Below are 20,285 nucleotides of genomic sequence, written 5' to 3' on the forward strand. Positions count from 1 at the left end.
AATGTTCAACTATTGCATTATTTAGAGATTTTTGGAGTACTTTTTGAAAGCCTCATACAGTGCTCTGTCCACAGGATTCCCATTAAACACAATGGGAGCCGCATGGCTAAAATCCTGCAGAGCAGTTTGAAAATGTATCCCGTGCTGTGCTGAAGATAGATGATGAAAGAATGAGTGCTCGAATAGGGAGGAGGGAGTGATGTTGTGAATCTCCATTTGGGTGGTAGTTACACTAAAAATCCTTCCCTAAACCCTTCTTAAATGATCTTATTTTGGCAGTGCTAGCTAACAGCTCTCCTGTTTCTCCAACAGAACTACCAATAGATTACAAATAATTACAACATTTGCACCTTGGAGATGTCTACATGTCCTTTCACTTCTCTCTATGCTTACCTTTTTTGTTGCTGTTCCACTTCATTCTTCTTCTGTTTTCTTACATCTTGCTTGCATTTTCATTTCCTTTTTCCTCTCCTCAAAGATCTCTTATATGTTTTATGCTGCTGCTGTCTTTATTTCTGGTCCTCCTGTTTTGTGCTGTTCTCTTCCTCTCCAATTTCTCCTTAAGATGCTTTCTCAATTTTCTCCTGCATTCCTTCTCTGTTAAGTATTGTCTCCTCCTTTCTCCTAATCTAACTCTTAGTTTTTCCAATTGCTCTACTTTATGGGCCAAAGTAACAGGATATGTCTTTCCAGACCCCTCTCCCCTCTCTACCATTTTGACAGCTGGCCATCCCTCCAAAGTGTCCTTTCCTCTCCTCACCAAATTTCTGGCATCATACAACTTACCTCCTGAATCTGTGAGGTGAGATGGATTTCAGATGCTCTCACATACAGAACCATTCCCCTAGTTTTGATCAGTTCATCTCCAGTATAATGCAATTTAAAGAGATTTCAAGGAGTGGTTTTCTCCTGTTGTTACTTCATACAGTAGATGACGGCTGTGACAGAGTAATCTGTTTGAAAGAGATGGGGAGTGCTTCATGTCACTTAACATAGAGCCATGAAAGTGCCCCTGACTTTTTTTTTTTAATACAGCTGTTAATTCTTTCTTCTTGCATCTCATGTGGACCTTGATTTTCTTTTCCTTTCCTGCTTTTTCTTCTCTTCTTTTGCTTTTGTTAGGCTTGCACACCTACAGAAAAGGAGAGCATTAAAAGTTATTAATGACAAAATATATCTGGTTCTACATGATTGTTTTGTGACCAGTTCATAAATAGTTTAATTCAGTCCTTCCTTTTTGTTGGCATGAAAGCTGATGATGCTCAATATGGTGCTATTCTAGCCCTCTTCTGTGTGCACTGTCATGTATTTTTATTGCCTCATTATCAACTGCTTGGTTGTAGAAGAGTTGTCAATATAATTTTAGAGGGACTACCAGTACCTAATGATACAGGTAATTAAGCCCTTAGAGACCATTACTCTAACCATATATTATTTGTTTAGGCCATTTTGCTGCAGTGCTAGGGTTTGAAAATCTACAACCAGCAAGCTTTCACTCTTAGGTCTTTGGCATGACTTGTTTTTGTGGTGGTTTTCTAACGACATGAAATTTAAGGCTGGAAGAGTAATTAATTCTACATCTTATGTTTCTTTGGTAATAGCTCTTTTTTGTTTCTTTGGTATTGCTCTTTACTGAATCTGTCCATCAGAAGTCTAGACTCCTTTTGAGCCAGGCACCATTAGAGTCGAAAACGGTGTTGTTCCGGGACAGCGCTACGTGAAGCCCACGCGGCAGGAGGCATTCTTCAGGTTAGGAGACGATTAATGCAACTCGCTATCCTGGCAGTCATTCTAGTTCTGGTTTGGGGATCAACACATGGAGCCATTTTATTTATATATTTTAAATTCCTTAGGTTGGTAATTTGGAGCTTAATGTGGAAGGTTTGTTGTGCAAGAAGATGCTAGTCCCCAGAGAGCACAACAGGGTATCACCCATTCCTGAAGAGTACAGAGGAAGCACTTGATCATAGCTGATCAGCAAAGAGCTGTCTTACACCATCTGTTTGTGAGTGGCTATTTGAACATCCAAAGCATGCTCTCTGCTGAAGAGTATTAAGGAAATAAAAATTCTAGATACACCTATAGCAGCACATTATCCCCCTTTGGAATTAAAATACTCTCCTAATGTTATTTCTAGCGCAGGTATCACTCAGAATACTCCTGCATGTTTCGTCCATCTTTGCTGATGTTAACCAGTCTGTTGATTCTTCCTGTTATTTGTATTTGTGAGCATCTGAGGTGACCCATTTTGGGGAAGGTCCAAGTGCCTTTTCAAGGCACTGAATTCACAAAAAGCAATTTAAGGGAAAAAGAATGCAAGAAGATAGTAAACTTTACAATCCCTGCCTCTAAAGGCATCAGGGCATGTTGGAAGGTGTTCAGTATAAGGAAACTTTCTGAACTACTTTAAGGTATTCATACTTAGTGGTCAGTCAAAAGAACTCTGTATTTTTTTGTGCAGCAACAAGATGCATAGTCACGAGCACTTACTCAGAAGAGTTATATATTTTAAGTGTTTTGCAATTTTTTAATTGTAGAATGGTGAGGTGTAAATATGTCTCTATATCCTCCCACAAATCCTCCAGGTTTCATTTTACTGCAGAAGAGCAGAACTGTCAGAATGATAAAAAGACAGAGCAAAGCTTTTGTTACCGTGCTTCACTCCAGATCGAACGGCTTGGTTAAGGCTATGCAAGTGCTGGCACAATCGATTCGTGTGAGATGTGTGGAACATTAGCATACCAGTGAAGAGACAGCAGAGCTGCTGATTTACTTAAAGTTACTGAGACTCCTAAGATACAGAACTCAGATCATTGATGGAAAGAGCTGAAGATTTGTACAGACATAGCAAGAAAATGATATAGAGAGAACATGTCATCTGTGGCTTAGACCCAGCAGAGTGAACAGTTGGTGTCCTGGGTTCTAACAGTCACAGATGTTGGCTGTGTTGGTTAACTTTGCTGTGCCTCATTTTTTTCACCTGTGAGAAGCAGACACAGTATAATATGTTAACCTGCATATTTAAAGCACGAAAACTGTGGACCCCAGACCTCATATGAGCAGGGAGTTAGTATATCCTGGGGTGAGGCTTCACATCACTGATCTTTCTAATAGAACAACCATATTTACCAGCACATGCTGAGTTATGATAATTAAAGCTAGTATGCTTTGAGGGAAGAACAAACTCAACTTTGTGATGGATTGTCCTTGGATTTTTACTGCAGTTGTTCACTAGTGGGCAAATGCCAGTAATGTGCAATGGATATCTCAGTCATTCTGTACATTAAAAAAAGTAGAACGTGTTATGCTAAAGAAAATACTATTACTTACTGGTTCTGTGAAGTTGGGATTTTACTTACAGAAAATTGGATCCACACATCTTCACAGGGTATTGCTTATAGTCATCTCAGAACTCCAGTAAGGTTTGCAAAGAGGTAGAGCTATGAGAGAATGAAATAACTTCACATTGTGTAGAGATTGAGATTGGAGTCCAGAATCTGATGGCCTAAGGGAGCCTTTGCTGTGGTGTCAGAGAGGCTGATAATTTCTGCAGAAGAAAATAAAATGTCCCTCCTCTTTTTAGTTTTCTTCCAGCTGCTGTCAGTGCTGCGGACAGCACAGGGTGGTGTCTGCCACAGCACTCTGCAGTCTGAGCCTGAAAGCTTCATAGAATCATAGAATGCTCAGGTTTGGAAAGGACCTCAAAGATCATCTAGTTCCAACCCCCTGCCATGGGCAGGGACATGACTTCATGATGGGCTGTGTAGTGTGAAAATGCCTAAGAACAGTTTGTTTGCATTGTAGAGAGTTCTGCAAATGCACATTGATGACAGACCTCATTTTTATCTTGCATTTCTCTTGTAGCTAGTTCAACCCCACAAAAATAGCCTCACTCCACATAGCATCTTTGCTGTTTGTGGAAAACACATAGGAACATACGGAGCTATGCTAAGGTGGTTTTGGTACCCCCTTGAAGCTGTAACTCAAAGTGGAACAAGAACTTTTTGAGTGACTTTATATTTCTGTAAGTAACTTAAAGCAATAGTGGTTTGTCTGTGTCAGGGTGCTTATATGCAGAATTAAATATCTGTATTTGGAAGAGTTGGTGGATACACCTATCCATGCATCTATGTATTTGCAAATGTTTGACATTGGAAAAATTTGCAGCCTGATGGTATAGTTGTCTGGAATTTTTCTGATGCTTTCAGTTATGCTGAAACACTGTGACTATTTCTGGTGCCTCCAGCATGAATAGAGTCTGAATTTACAAGCATATGTTTAAGCTGACACGAGAATTAGCTTTCTGTACATGTCTGGTTTTATCCACTTAAAGTTAATGAAAATATCTCCTGTCCTAAGGTCCCAAATGTGTTACTGGGGAATTGTAGGAGGCACAGTCCTTCCATTTGAAAAAATCTTTTCAATTGCCTGTGAGAAGCTTTTCAGTGAGACTTAGTCTTAGACTGGTTTTTTGTCCGTAACTTAGAAAATCATATACGGGAAAATCAGACATGGAAGACACCCGTTCAGTCCATATGGCATTTGTCTATCTGTCAACACAGAAATAAACATTACCCTTTTTTCTGTTGCTGTTCAGAAACTTCTTGCTGTAGGTGTAAGTTTTATGAGTGAAATCTGTATGGCTGAAAGAGACAATGGAAACATTTCCAACATTTCCTGGCTCAGAGGGTAGTTAGAGCAGTTTCTGAGAAATGTCAGGTCTGCCATCGTGTGATAACAGAATTCAGGCTTGTGTGGGAGCAGTGATATGCCAAGGCTGAGGTCTTGCAAAATAGTACCCTGCTTATCTGAGGATCAAGGCATATACGTTATTTTAAAGTTACCTTGAAAATTTCCAGTGGGTTCAATGGTCATCAGTTCACCTAAGTAAATGTTGTGCTCACTCTTTCAAGTCTGTGTTATTTTCACGTGATGGTATGGTCTAGTGAGCAGAGCACCTGGTCTGATTGCCAGCTCAAAAGAAGGACCCGTCACCACTCATGTAAATAGAGCTTGAGACCTGTTTTGTTCCAGCATGGCCTTGCATGCCCTAGTTGACTTCTTGCCCCAGTCATGCACAATATAATTTATGTGTTACTTGTCTTTAAATAGCTTGGCCTTCGGGCAGAAGCTTGAGTGTGTTTTTAGAAGGAGGGTTTAGCATGAGCATGTGAAAAGAGCATGGCTTGTGCAGTTTGGATTTGCCAGTAAGCAAATGCCATGGGGTTGAACTGGCTGCTCAGAGCCCGTGGTGGGAAAGGGTTGTGAAGGTACCACTGGAGGTGGATTTGCCATGGCATTTCTGGTGATAAGCACCTGTACTGTTGAACAGAAAGAACAAATATAAATTATACATTATGTGTATGTCTTTCTGCTGCTATTGTAAAGGATATTATTACTTTATTTTCCAACTGAAATATTAAGGATGGATATTGTGCATTCTGTAGGCACAGTGCTACAAGGCATGTACCAATGTCATATCCGAAACAGAACTGAAAATGTGGAGAAAACCCCTTGGGGTTCAAAGCCTCAGCACTTCCCATCTGTCGGTTCTCTTTTAAGTTTATCATGTATCTGTTTTCACTTCTCTCTTTACTTTTTTAATCTATTTTCAAGTTCTAAATTCTTTGGAGAAGCTTGTGCCTGCTATCTTCTGGCTACCTCCCCATTTGAAGTGGAGGCCTGGCAGTGTGATACAGGCTCTCTGCAGTAGGTGCATGGAGAAAGCAGGCTTGTGCACAGCCTGGGGAAGGAGAGGCCTTCTTTTGGGGATCACTGTGGAGGATGCTTATGAAGGACAGCAGAGGGTCTCAGGGCTGTCATTGTGGCTGTCAGGCCATCACAGAGTCTGGGGATGGGCCTACAGGTCAGGGGGAGAGCTGAGGAGAGCTGACAGCCATGTCTAGAGCGGATGGCAATCCTTGGGGACGGGGGGAGGCAGCACAGCCTGCAGTCTAGAGAGCCACTAATTTAATTGAAACCAGGTAGACACTCCTGTGGGGATGCAGTGAACCAGAACTCCTGTTAGATGAGGTTTTTATTTCTTTTATGTCTTATAAAGCCACTTTGATATTTTTCCTGTTTAAAAATGTCTGGTGCTTTGAACCGAGCAGTGAGGGAAGTGACATGCAGGTAACCCCAAAGCTGAAGTTTTAAACTACACAGGAGTAAGCAAATAAATTTGTCTGGGAGCTGAGTCAGGCAGAAGCTTATTGTTGGATTGTGGGTTTGGAGAGAGATCTGCAAGGCTTGGACATAGGCACAGAAGTCTGCCATCAAAGCCAGCTAGACTGCAGTCTCCAAAGAAACCACCAAACTCCAGCTGGTGAAAATGCTCGCTGGCTCATGTGTGAACCAGGAGCTGAAAGACCTGAGAGAGCACGTGGGAGCCTGTTGCTTGTTCTGTGATCAGGTGGAGAGGCGTCAGACAGCTGAAGGAGCTGAAACCCAGGCCACATCTCTGGGGAGGTTGTAACTAAAAATAGAAGCCAGGAGTCTTAAGCTGGAGACTGCCTAGGAGAGAGGTAGGAAGCTTCACCATCTCACAGGTATGAGCTGGAAGAAAATGCCTACCTGAGAATTTTGATTACACAGAGTAAGTTAAGCTAAAGGTGGAGAAAGGTCTCTAACTGATATTTTTCTCCAAGTCTTAAAAAAAAGAATCCTGTGGCTGCACATGAGGAGTTGGGAAGAGCTGAAATAGAAACCTCAAATGCTGCAGTAAGATTCTCTAGAAACCTTTGGACGTGTCTGTGAGAGGTTGTAAGTCCCTATCAAGTTGAAGGAATTCTTGTGACATGTATTTGAAATAACCACCAAGCACTGTCACCTCAGCTTGAGGGTGATGAAAAGGGAAGGTGATAGCACCTAGCAAAAGGTAGCTGACAGCCTGTGGGAATCTTGAAGGAATTAGGTCAATGGAGAAGGGTTTGAAACTGTCACACACTTTCAACTATGTGGTAACCTCCCCTTGGAGGTAGAATCATAAATGGGCGGCATGGGACACAGCTGAACAGAGCGCAGGCTGTAGAGAGTATTTATTCCCCTTGCTATAAGGGGAATCAAAGATCAGGATACAGGGGAAGAATTTTTTTCAAGGAAAGCTTGCTCTGACAAGGAAAGGTTTGAGGTCTGGGGAGATCAAACGGGATATGCTGCAGAGAACCAGGTAAGAGAATGGGTTTCCTCGGCAGTGAGACAGGACATTAAGGCATGTCCTGCACAGTTGAGAGGTTGATCAGAGAAAATCCTCTTCATCTGTCAGATTACAGTGGCAGACTGTGAGAAACACCTCTCTCAAAGAAGGAAATCGATAAACTCTACTGAAGGGGGTCTGAAAGACCTTTTTGCAAAGTCAGAAATATATGGGGAAGATTTTTCAGTGTTGGAGGGCAGAGAAAACTCTTCTGCCTCCTTGTGTTTAGTGTATTTGAGGAAAGATTAATTCCTATGTGGTCTTAAAACCTGTTCTTGGGGAGAAGCCCAACAAAATAGGCTATTACTTTAGTCCACTTGAAACAGCAGAACTGGGAGAGGCACGAAGTGGCCAGGTTTTCTGGCCATGCCCCAGGACTGCTAGGGGACAGCACAAAGGAGATGCCCATTTATGAAGGTGATGATCCTGAGAAATTTGTGAGGGAAGTCAGGAATTCGACTGTCAGCTGTGATGTGTCAACCCAGAAGGGTCTGTCTCACCTGGCCTGGATGAAACTATGCTCAGGCACATGCTGTGACTTGCAGCAGCGGGGCCAGGTGAGAAACATCAAGCAGCTGTGAGAAACATCAAGCAGCTTTAAAATCCAGTCTCCTGCAGTTGAGTGAGTCCTTGCAGGTAGGTCCTGGCTTCCAGACAAGATTTGAGTAGCAGCAAAAGTACAGAGGAAGCTTCCTTCTGCCATCTTGGATGCCTGGGCATCTGTGCCCTGTGTGCTGACCCCTGGGCAGGGAATGATGTTTCCTCCTTTCCAGATTTCCCTGGTCCTCTGGTCCAGAAACACACACGGAAACAAAGCCAAACTAAATAACTGTATGTTGAAGTTGGATTGATTTCCTGCTATTCTCTCAACAGCACAGCACAAATTAATTTTTTTAAATGTAGGAATGAGTGATTTTGTTTCAGCAGAAAGGACCTGTGAATCATAAATTCAAGTCCTCGGCTCTTGACCCTGCTATGTAATTAATTTCATAAACTGCTCAACTCTGGCTTAAAACTGTTTAGGTTTCTCATCCCATTACTCTACCTGGCAGGCTGGTGCAGAGTCTCACTTTTTCAATGATTAAAAACATCCTAATTATAGTTTTAGCCACATTGTTCCCATCTTGTTTTGCCAATCATTGGCTTTAGGTTGATGTAGTTTTGTTTTACATTTTACTTTTTTTCAATTATTCTTTTGTGGAAGTCGTACCTATGTAAGCCCTTCGTGTCTTACGTGTAGCAAGAGAAGTTGTTTAGTCTCCTCATGATGCAGACTCTTTGATTCCTCTAAACAACCTCAGAGCTGTCTCTTCACCAAATCCTCTCTGAATGCTGGTGATGTAACTGCAGATAATATTCCAGATGATATCTTGACAGTGCTTTCTGCAGTAGCATTAATATTTTATGTTCCTTAAACTCTTATATTCCATGAACAGATTCTGGTCTCAGAGTGCCTCATTTCTTCTTCTGTTTAATGCTTTGAGAAATTTATCCTTAGGTTAGGACTGGTGGAGGACTGTTTCCTTACTCTAAACTGACATTTTGTCAAGAAACTTAAGAAGCTTCTATCAAACACGTGTTTCATTTATTTTTGCCCTAAAGAAAATAGCTTTTTTAAAGAAAGAAAATTGAAAGGAACACTTCAATTTTCTTAAAACTTTAATTTCCCATTAAAATAATAGATGTAACAAAAAATTTAATGGCACTGAGATGCATCAGATGAATAGACAGTAAATAAACCACTCAAGAGAGGGCAAAATTAATGTGCTTAAATAATGACTGAAGAACGTAGTCTTGGGAATGGTGAGCTTTAGAGACTGTTTAGCAGATTGTAACAGCTTGATAGTTACATAAGATGTGCAGAATCCTTGGCAAAACAGTTTTTTTAGCCTAGGCCAGTGAGCAGGCAGAATACAGGCGTGGGGGACAGCTATTCTAGATCTAATCTGCAAGTGTTTGATGCTGGAGTGGGTCCATCTCGGATATTAGAATCATGACCAAGAGAAGATAACTTTTTGTGGTTACCAAAAGAGGAAAAAATATAGGTTGATGTGTAGAAATAGCCTTTCATAAAGCTGTTTTTTCTGCTTCACTTACAAAATTCAGATGTCCTTTGAAAGCCTTGCTTGGGGAGAAAAACATGGGATTTCAAGTTATACTTATAGATGCTCACCCAGTCTCACATTCTTTAAAAGAATTTATACTAAATCTATCTGGCATGTACTGTCACTGTGGAGAGTGTTATAGATCATGTAACAATTGCTTTTCAATTAAGGTGCCATTAATACATGCTTCAAAGATTCCAATTTATAAGAAACAAGTCTCAGTTATTATCTTGTACCCTATTTGGTTAAGCAGTCCTTCCGAAAAATAAACAACTGGGATGCTAGTGAAGAAGCAGCAGCTTATAAACTGCAAGAGCACTGACCATCAGAGCTTTGCAGCAAGTTTTGGCTGTCAAACCTTGTTTGACAGAAAGTAGTTTTCTCTTTCCTTCTTCAGATATTCCATGGGTACCTAGAGCTTGTAAGATCCTCTCAGGGCTGATTTTGTAGTGACATGACCACCCTGACAGTGTCTCTGTTAGGCAGTTTGGTTTTATGGATGTCTCCTCTTACAAGCTTCTGTAATAGCTGCAAACAAGAAAACAACAAAAATCTCAACTGTGTTTAGCTGAGCTCTTTGTTATGTTGCAGACACTATTCTTTTGCATAGAAGTTTGGGTGCTGATGTTTCTAATTGCTTCATGAAACTCTTCTCACTGGTCCCTACAAGGTGTCAGGATGGGCCTGTTGTCCGAAATAGAGCATCTGAATTTGATTGAAGATGGAATGACATCTTGAATTTAAGAATACTTTATGAATTTTCTGAGCTGGTTTAAACTGATGATACTAATACACAACTAGACTATATTTTCAGTAACACAATTAGGCCTAAATTGAAAAACCCTGATTTCAGTGATAAATGAATCTTTCTCCCATTTTTGCTTGTTTATTAATTTGTAAGAACTTTATGGAGGAATAGAGTTGGAAATGTGTGTGGCTATGTAAACACCATCATTAAGAATCCTATTACATCATTAATTTTAAAATGAAATGATGAGCACGTTAAGAAATGAAATCTTGTGGTGAGGACTGCAGAGGGATTTCTATTACAAACCCAAATGATTTGTTCTTTTGAGTTAAAGGCATCTGATTGAGGTCAGCCAGTGAACAGGAATGGTTCCAATCTGCAAGTGAAAAACTGCACCACTGCCTGCACTAGAGATTAAAGCTGGCTTGGGTTTATTCGCAGTTGGTCAACAGATGGTCCAACTATTCTGTGGGCATTCTGGCAATATAGAAGTCTACACATCAGTGACAAAAACCCATCATATGAATAAGTAAAATGTCAATGTTCATCTGAGTAGAATGAATACCCAGTGTGCTCTTCTTGAAGAGTAGCATAGCTGGCTGATGTGAAAGGAGAAAACCTAGGAGAACATCATAATATGGCTAAATTAGTCAATACAATTCATTCTGATAGGACTGAAAGAACAGAAAGAGTATGAGGCTTATATAAAAGATGTTACTGGCCTTCAGCCAGCCCAGTTAGCTAATATTTGCTGTCTCATTGGATTGTTACCTTAGAAATAATAATAAAAAAAAAGATACGCTGTGAATAATTCTTCTGCTCAATTGCATTTGCAAAGAATGGCACAAACAAGTCATGTTTGCCTGAACACCATGGAAATAAACAACAGCAGGCAGTTTCTGGTCTGATATGCCTGGGAATACTGGCTCCTTCATCAAGGTCACAGTTGTAACATAGAGCATGTCTGGTAATATGGCTTAAGGTATTCCCCTCTCTCTCTATCTCCTGCTGCCTTGTCACCCACATACCCATGCCACAGCAGTTTCGCTTCTCCAGTCTGTGTTCCAGCCTAGCTGGTGTTCCAGCTCTGTCAAGGGATGGAAACAGCTTCAAAGGAAAAGAACTGAAAATGTGAGAGAGAGGGTGCAGGTGACTGTTGGGTCTGCACAGCTGAAGAACTGTACAGGAGGGAGAATTTACATGAGGAGGTGGGGTGTGGGGAGAAGCGTGAGGACCTTCAGCTGGATTTGGCACTCAGCATGTTTTGTAAACCCCAGCATCTTTGTTGTTGTGTCCATCACTGCTGCTCTGGCTTTTGATCCCTTTCCTCTTCTTACCGGTACTCACAGAGCTGAAACCAGCTTTAGCCCCGGACCCTTTCATTGTGGGCAGCCTCTGTGACATCTCCTAAGCCCATGGATTTAATTTCTGATCTACCTTGAATGGGGCCAGTGTTTCGTAGGTGGCTTCTGTTATTCCCAGCCGTCCTGTTGTGCAGAGGAGCAGAACTCTCTATTCTGCCCAGCCTGCCATTCAGGAGGCTGAGCCTTATTAGCGGTTTTAACATGCTTGATGAATGCATGCAGATCAAAGGCAACTTTTGATGGTGTCTATTAACACCTTTTAAAATAAAAGTGCAACCCTTCCTCCTTTAGTGGCAGAACTGAAGTTGATTACGTTTTCATGAGATGGTAGTACCAGGTTGTAGCCTACACTTGCGTTTTACATCCCTTTGAAAGGCCAGAGAAGGGTGAATGTGTTCAGCAGCTGTAGCTCTACAAACAAATGTACTGGCACACACTGCTGCACCTATAACACAGAGAGTAAATACTAGTAATGTGTTTGACAGTCTAAATCGCACAAAACTGACAATTGGCTGGAAATACAGCAGGTTGGTTTCTTTCTTAATCTGCCTGATTTTCTTCCTAAATGACAGTAATTTCATCACGGTGTTTGGTTACACTGTTGACAAGGTGATGTCTTGCACACAGTTGTTTTTAATTCTTTTACCTGAGCTCCAATAGGATTTTAACAATACAACTAATTACTGTGCATATTCAAAAGATAAAAGAGTGCCCTTAATGTGTTATTCATAACATGAACTATGAGAACATTATATGGCCAGGATTGTCTTTAAATATTAATTTAATGGTAGCCATGGAGGCATTAACCTCTTGTAAAGAACAAAGCCACTGAATGCAACTCTGAATTTTTTTCCCATACAGTTGACTTTTATAAATATTTTCATTCTCTAGAATGGAGGAGACAGTGAGAAATCTGCTACAGAGCCAAGGATCCCCAGACCAGAATGGAGAAGGAACTGTCAATATCATGAAGGTATATCAGGTATTAGTGACTTATTACCTGTTTTCTTGTGATAAAAGTTCTTTAAAATGAAAATTGCATTACTGAGGTAAACGTGTCTGGCATTGTTTCCTCTCTTTATTAATTACAGATACTTGTAAGTGGTGGTTGGTACCATCTGCATTTATGCAGGTGTTCTCTCACTGCATTTCAAGGCTTTTCATTTTGATTGTCATTGTGTTATCTGCAGTTGCTCCTCACAGTTAACAGGGGACAGACAAGCTAGTTTTGACTGTAAAAGCACTTCATATTTTAAGTAATACATTCCAGCATCTCTAGAAAACATGGATGGTTTTGACAACTTGACCTTCAGGTTGTGATGGATAATTTTATCCACTCATTTTGTACTGGGTGGGAGGTTTCCGTATCAAGCTCCATATCTTACTGCTGCTTGTGGCAGGTGCGTTTTATCAGCCTCACTTGGGGCAGAGTGGGAGTGTCTCAGGATTGAATTTAGGAGACCAGGGGCTTTAGAGTTTTTCAAAGGGAAAAGAGAGGTTTACGTTTTCCTGATGTACTGCTGTTTTCTGGAAGCAGGGAACCTGAGGTGGTGGAAAGCCTTTTTTAAGTGTCTGGAAACAGGAATGAGGTACATCCCTGTTAAGCAGATATTTTGCACACAAATTCTTAAAAGAAAAACAAGGGTAATGAAGTCAGTCCTACCCTGTATCTTTTTAAGCAGAATAAGCATTCCTTATAAAGATATAAAATGCTGAAATAATCTATTGAAGTCTATACTAGGTAGTGATCCTTAAGATAAGACACTTTTCAAAAATTCTAGTTAGATTAGTCCATTTTTACAACCCAGGGATCAAAAATACAGCAATACAGCTAAACAAAAATCTATATTAAAGTGTATTTATCAATGTAATTAAATTGTCATTTTAAGCACGGATTGAAGGGAAAAGAATCTTTTAGATTAACCTTCCAAAATAGTAATTTTTTCTGCTTAAAGTGATATTCTGTAGAGTTTAATTTCAGGACAAATTAAACTTTTTGTTGAAGTTATAATAGAACACTGTGCTGTTAGAAACTGGTGATAAGTCTATTTTTCTCGCTGCCCTTCTGGAATGCAAAAAATGAATCTTGGTTCCCTCTTTTTGGTTCAGAGTTTAAATCTATACTTCTGCTCATGCCTGCCATCATACAGTGGATGTTCTGAAGTGGGTTTGATGTCAATCTCTCCTTTGAGTGGATTACCTGTCTGTCACAGATGGCTGGAATGATATTATTATCTGCTTTTCAGTATGCTGTCTTACCTTAGAAACCACACTGAGGTGGTACCACAGTTAGGTTATAGCTTCTTTAGCTTTTGTTTTTGCACTTTCAGCAAGAAAAACAACAGAGTATTTTGGTTTCAGTTGAATTGAGGGTTTTGAGTGCTAATAATTTTTCCTTTGAGATTGAAAAAAATAGCTATGGAGTCTTGAAATTTTGTGTGCCTGGAGGGGAGGTAAAGTAGTTATTCTGATTTCAGTGCTTGTAGATTTCTGTGGGGGTTTTCCTCCTCTGTGTTTAGTTTCTTTTTTTTTTTTTCTTATTTTTTGAAAAAAGATAGAATTTTGGTTTCTTGGGGTTTTTTTGGTTTTCCATTGGGGCGATTCTGACACAGGCATTTGCTGTCTCCTGCCAGCTAGGAGAATGGGTACCATGGTGTGTTTACTGTAAAATCTCTTGGGTTTGTTTTCTGAGCAGCAAAAGAACAAGGCAGTTCTACCCAGTTAATAACAAGCAATGACCTAGTAAACCTAGCAAACTGGTATCTAAACCTGTTTTTTCCCTTCATTCTGGACATGGGGTTTGGTTTAAATCTGCTAGGTGGTATTCAAGGCTGACTCCCCAAACCTGAGCCTAGCTCTGTATATAGAGAGTGAAACCATCTCCGTCCCAGGACCTAAACCACCCATATACCAGTTACTCTGGTGTACTCCACATAACAGCTTCTTCTCTTCCTGTTCTCTTCTGGTTCTTGGGAATGTTTTCTCTCATGATATCAAAGCCAGATTGTTTTTAAATTATTTTCATTTCTTCCATCTTGCCAATATGTAATTTTCTTTATTTATGACTTTTTCTTTCCTAATTCATGACTCAAAAGCAGTATTTCTTTCTCTTTCCTGGAGGAATAGCTAGGGTACTGCATCATATACCAGTCTCTGATTGGTAAACCAGGGCAAAAATATGGAACATTTCCATGAGCATTGTGGTTTTTCTGAATCTCTTTGGCTCATTCATCCTCAAATCCCTTTTGTTCACTTTAATGACAAACTCCTGAACAGATAATTTGTTTTCAAGGAATTTCAAGGAATTTTTCTATTCACATGCATAACTCTATATTCCTGCTCCCATATGGCTGCCTGCTATGTAGGTCAGAGATGCCTTCACTGGATCTGTGTTTGTTACTCAGTTACACCGTAAGAGCTGTGCAGGGTGATATAGGCAACAGTCCCATGTAATAATAGAGGCTGATACCTGAAAGGCTCTTCAGAACAAATAGTTGGCAAAGAATCTGAGATCTGCAATGTTTACAGAGTATTTTAACATTGAAAAAGCACATTAATAAAGCGTTATCATAGAATCATACGAGTCATTAACATGTTATTGAAACCAGCGGTGTGGAAATCATGGAAAAGTTGTCTAAATACATGAGGAATTTTATTGTAAAGGCCACGTCCAGGTTTGTCAAGAGGCATCAATATGGAAATAAAAGCATTTCGTTTGTATCTTTCCAAAGGCGTTTGGACAGGTTTTTGTATATTTGTAAGGGCAGTTCACAAGTGGGAACAGAACTTAAATGTACAATAGGTAATGTTTCTTAGAAACACTGATGTATTTGGAGTTTCAGGAACACAATAACCATATTATCATCCTGTATTTGTAAGTGAAGTATAGATGTAAGCAAACACGTGAAAAAAAGATTTTTATTATCTGAGTTCCAAGCAATATCTGTATCTTCATATACATACAAAAAACTCATTGAATATATAAATACTAAGATTGATTTGAAATCTCTACATCCTCTACAGTCAAAGTCACCTTATAGAACGTATTCTGAATCATACCTGTTCTCTGTGATTACCATGATATGATCAGAATTATAGGATAAATACTGGGTGAGGCTGGGTATCAGATTTTACCATGGTTTCACAGCCATGTATTTCATAAGAAATGAAAACATGACCTAGCCAATCTCCAGTGTGACTTATCAACATATGTCCCATATTCTCTGACACCATGGTAAGTTGGTTTTAGTGTCTGAAGCCTGTTCAAATTAATATCTGAATAGTCATAAAAGATACCTCTGTGCAATAAACACTTTTGATCTATTGACCGTTGTCTACATATTTGTTTTTTACAAATCTAATTATTGTTCTGGGATGTATGAAATTGAGTTCTTATTATAATATCAATATGCCTGACTCCAGAATAAATATTCTTGCTAATGAACATTAAATGTCGCATAGTGATTGTGTTGGAAGAATAATAATAAGATGGAGCCCAGAGCATTCAGTGTTATTGCAATACTGTGTTAGGTCTTGCTGGCATTCTTACTCGAAGCAAAATATTCTAGCCCCCTTCCATAGAGATAACTGCCCTATGGAAATTTAATTTGCTGGACTTACAGATGGATTATGTGATTTCTTTAGGGTAAATGAATTTAGAAGCAGGATTGTGAATAAAATTCTCCTCTGCTATCATTTTACATAATAATAACTGAGGGAAGATTTGTAATGAATGCTCACGTAAATATAGACAAGAATATGTGATGTGAATTGCTGTGAACCATCATACAGCTTGCTTGAGTTTGCTTGACTAAAAGGCTCTCGTATGCAAGAGCTTTTATGATGTTTCTAAAACTCATGTCCACCTAAAAGTAAGACCATGAAAAGCCAAACCAATACAGCATGTATTACTTTTCTTCTCATTAAAAACACAAATACTGTATTTAAGGGAGAAGGTGATCCCCAGAAATAATTGTGAGCAGTACTTGAACCCAAGACATTAAAACAAGCACCCCCCCCACACAGTTTCCTTCCTATGTGTACAGTTTGACTCAATGGGCTTAAAGGGCTTTTTCCAACCTAAATGATTCTGAATTTATTCTGTGATTCTGAGTTTGTCCTTGTAATATGGATGTCAAAAAACAGAGTCTCTTTCCTCTTTGATCACAATTCTGGATCTAGGTAGAGTCTTATGTGATTACAGATCACGCAAAATCTTTCAAGGATTTTTTTTAACTCCTTTTTGACTTTATGTCAGTGTCCAGTGAGCAAAATGGATGAGGAAGAGTTTGTTTGAAGTTCACAATTTATTATAATTCTGGAATTGTCAACGTGCGCTGAAGCTCAGGGCAGACATGGTGCAGTCAAACCTGTTTAAAGACTGTGTTTGGGAGACCAGCTTTTGATTCTTTGCTGCAAATTTCTCCATTTCCTTGGGCAAATTAACTTTTTCTGCCCAACTTTAACCTTTGTCTGAAAAATGATAACATATCTTTTAATCCCAGGTATATTTAAGATGTCATCTGTGCAACTTCTGTGATAACAGGAACTGTTATATGTACTGATCCAGATAATGAAGAGGTTTGAGGTTTTTTTAAAGGCTTTTCATATTTCATTGTAAACTTGGAGAAAGGCTTACTACCCCTAAGAGTTTGCTTAACATATGAATACTTTTAATAGAAAAGGACTCAAATTCAGAGTGGAGCCTGGATGGATTTGAGATGAGGCTATCCTGTCTTCTGTTACAAAATAAACAAGAGAGTTTTTACTGTTGGGAATTTGGGCATTTTGACACCTGAATTTCTATGAAAAACTAAGGGAAATAACTCAGGGCTGCAAGGGTTGTAAACTTTTCAAAACCTCAGTGTTGCTTCTTTGAGATTTGCACTCCAAACACATACTGCTATGGGAGCCAGGCACACTGATCTGATCAGCAGGAACTGAAATCTTGGGGTTTAGACAGCCTGAAGCCCACCCCATCTAAATTCACAGCCCCAGTCATCCGTCAACTTCTGTGTCTCTGACTGAGCTTGTTCACCAGATGGCATGGTCTAAATTACATTTTAGCAGAAGGGATTTCCATCATGGTGGAACATGCAGAGAGAGGTTGTACAGATTCAAGAGGGGAAAGATAGGAGTAATGGGGTAGAGGGTTTGTCCAGGAGAACCATCCCTGTGCTGAGGTCAGTGCTATTGAGTCTATGCCAAGTCTGGCTCAAAGCCTCAATGGGGATTACAGGTAGCCTTAAAAAGTAAGGCACTTTTTCACATTTCTTTGGCCCTGAGTGCAACAGGGAAGAGCAGCTTGATTCCTTCCATTTCTTTCTGAAAGTGGTATGTGTCCATTTTTACTTCCCTGATCATTTTGGCACCCATCTGATTGCACTGACATCAAAGTGGTCGCAGACACTTTGAGCAATTGCAGCCTAAGCATTGGGATGGGCTCTTCTCACCAAGTAATTGCTACTACTGTGGTTCAGCTCTGTTCTTTTTCTCACTCTGGAGAGATGACAAGATTTTGAGAAATAATGACTTCAGAAGAGATTTCTCAAGCGTTAGTGTGCACCATGAGAAGAATGGCACACAGCTTCATGGGACACATCTGTCCCATTTGCAGGGCATCACCACCAGTGCAATCATTAACTCACACAGCAGCTTCATGGGAGGAGCAGCTTTGAATATAGAAATTCAGTTCCATTTCCTGCCCCCATTCTGGATGTAAATGTGAGTACATGTTCCTGCCTTACCCAAAGCTAAGAAAGCTTTATCTTTAAAGACTCTGTACTAATAACTACAATACAAAGATGAAATAATTCCAGTCCTACAAGACTTCTAACTCTCAGTCATGAATCTGGAAGTGTTTTGCCAGTTGCTTTCTGAAGCAGGTGTCAGAGAGGTGTGACTGCATAAGTGATACAGGCACATTTCAGGTGGCATCCTTGGCCAGATCAATGTGATTTTTTTGTCTGCGTGCTTTATGAGATACAAATGGGGAACAGTTGTTGTGACTGTCAGTTCTAATTTGCACAGCTGTTGGTGTCAACAGCTCTTTCATGAGAAGAAAAACTATATATTGGCAATATAATTTTATCTTAACACAAAACCATACAGGCTTAATGTTCGGGCCATTGATATGTAGCATTTTATACATAGGGCATGGCCATGAATTTTAAAAAAGGCACAAGCTGAATTCCCCAGCTGAAATCCAGGTTAGATTGTTAATGATAACTTTTATTGCAGAAAGAATCCTTAAAATTAAACTTAGATCTCTGGATTGGAAGTGCACACAGGAGACTGCGTCAACCAGGCTTGGTTTTCTGTCTCCTGGAGGGCAGAACTCATGGGAGCTCCACCAGCAGTCCTGATTTTTCAAGGACACAAGCATTTGCTGTTGGACTGCTTTTCCATACAGAAAAATCCAGGGCTATCTCAGCAACAATTAATTCCTTAGGGCTTTTCTTCTGGTACTTCTCCACCTTAGTGCAGAAATTCTGGTGTAAGGAATTGTTGCAGGGAACACGTGTGCAAATGTTTGTTCTGGTTTAGATTGTTTGTAGTACAATAACAAAGGAATGGAGTTCTGTCTAACACAATGAAGCCTCATAGCTGAAATGTGCCATTTGTGTGCCTGTCTCTTGGAAAACAAGCTGTTCTTTCCTTCCTAGACTCCTCTACAGTGAAGGCTGACTGATTTGATGATACTATCATGTATGATACAGATTGTGCTTCTCATTTACATTTTCCTCTACAATACATTGTTCCTCTCTTTTGCTGTATCTTTCTTCCTAGTTCTTACTTTTGGAATGAATTACAAAAATCAGTCCAAATGCATTGCCTGAACCCGATACATATGAAACAGGCATAATGGACAGTCAGAGACACTCTTTGGAAAGCAAGATGCTGATGTGGTTCACAGCCTGGCTGACACAGGTCATCCCAGTGCACACAGGGACTTCCTGTTTATGCACAGCAGGTTGTCTGTGACCTTAATCTTGCCCTTAATGGTGTTATTCTGGTTGATTTTTTTTCTAATTCAGGAGATGTATTTGAGAGAAGAGTCTAACTGTACCATACCTCTGCTTGGTGGGCCTAAGGGACTGGAATAACCTCCTGGAATTTATAGCAAATACCAGTTTTAACATAATCTCTCTGCTGCTTGGAGAGATGCTGGTATCTCTGGATGTGAAGGCCAACTTGCTGCTCTTTACATGCAGGTATTCCTCACACAGGTCGGAGCAGGGCTGTGCCAGCCCGCAGGCTGAGGGCAGCTCACCTGGGCTGTGTGAGAAAGCAGCTGTGCTGGGCTGCTGCAGCACCACTTCCAGCCCCACAGCAGAGCAGGGAGATGCCTGGGGAGTTGGTGTCGTCTCCCATCTGGCAACTGCTTTTAGAGCTCCCAGGTCTGCAGTGTGACTCCTGACTCTTGGCCAAAGGAAGGTTTTAGTAAGGGGGTAGCCTATCTCTGTAGCCTATCCAGATCCCTGCCAGGATCCAGATGTCCCTTGTTGGCCTGACACGTCCTTGTCTGGTATTGAAGAGGCTCTGGCTGGGCAGGAGGGTCCGGGAAGTAAATAAGAAGCATTTTTATCTATCTAACCCTTGACTTTTTCTGTTTAAGGATAATTACTCAGAAATACTAAATAAAAATAATTCACTGCATTCTGTCTAGTAACAGAAGCGTCAGGACAGAAAACTTGTCAAACCAGTTTGTATTCCCTGGTATCCCAAGGCTGAGTATTGCATGTGGCCAAATCACTCTCTTCCACTTTCCACATCTGGTCCAGAATGGTAATTCCTACATTTTATTTTTGTGTGAAGGTGCATTCTGAGCTTCTTTCAGAAGTTTTCCTGACAAGATTGAGACAAGCCAACCT

The 20,285-nt window shown here is 40.2% G+C and overlaps 1 protein-coding gene across 1 annotated transcript in view; it reads left to right on the top strand.

Moving 5' to 3' along the window:
* Nucleotides 1-20,285, top strand: part of NCKAP5 (NCK associated protein 5) — a gene marked incomplete at its 5' end in the record, with an annotated part of 361,891 nt that overhangs the window by 209,928 nt on the left and 131,678 nt on the right. The window contains one exon of the mRNA XM_084264849.1: nucleotides 12,304-12,394. Within this exon, the coding sequence (XP_084120975.1) occupies nucleotides 12,304-12,394 (91 nt within the window). The remainder of the gene's footprint in view (nucleotides 1-12,303; nucleotides 12,395-20,285) is intronic.

Source organism: Gallinula chloropus (genome assembly GCF_964237585.1).
Source record: "Gallinula chloropus genome assembly, chromosome: 5".
Taxonomy (NCBI): Eukaryota; Metazoa; Chordata; class Aves; order Gruiformes; family Rallidae; genus Gallinula; species Gallinula chloropus.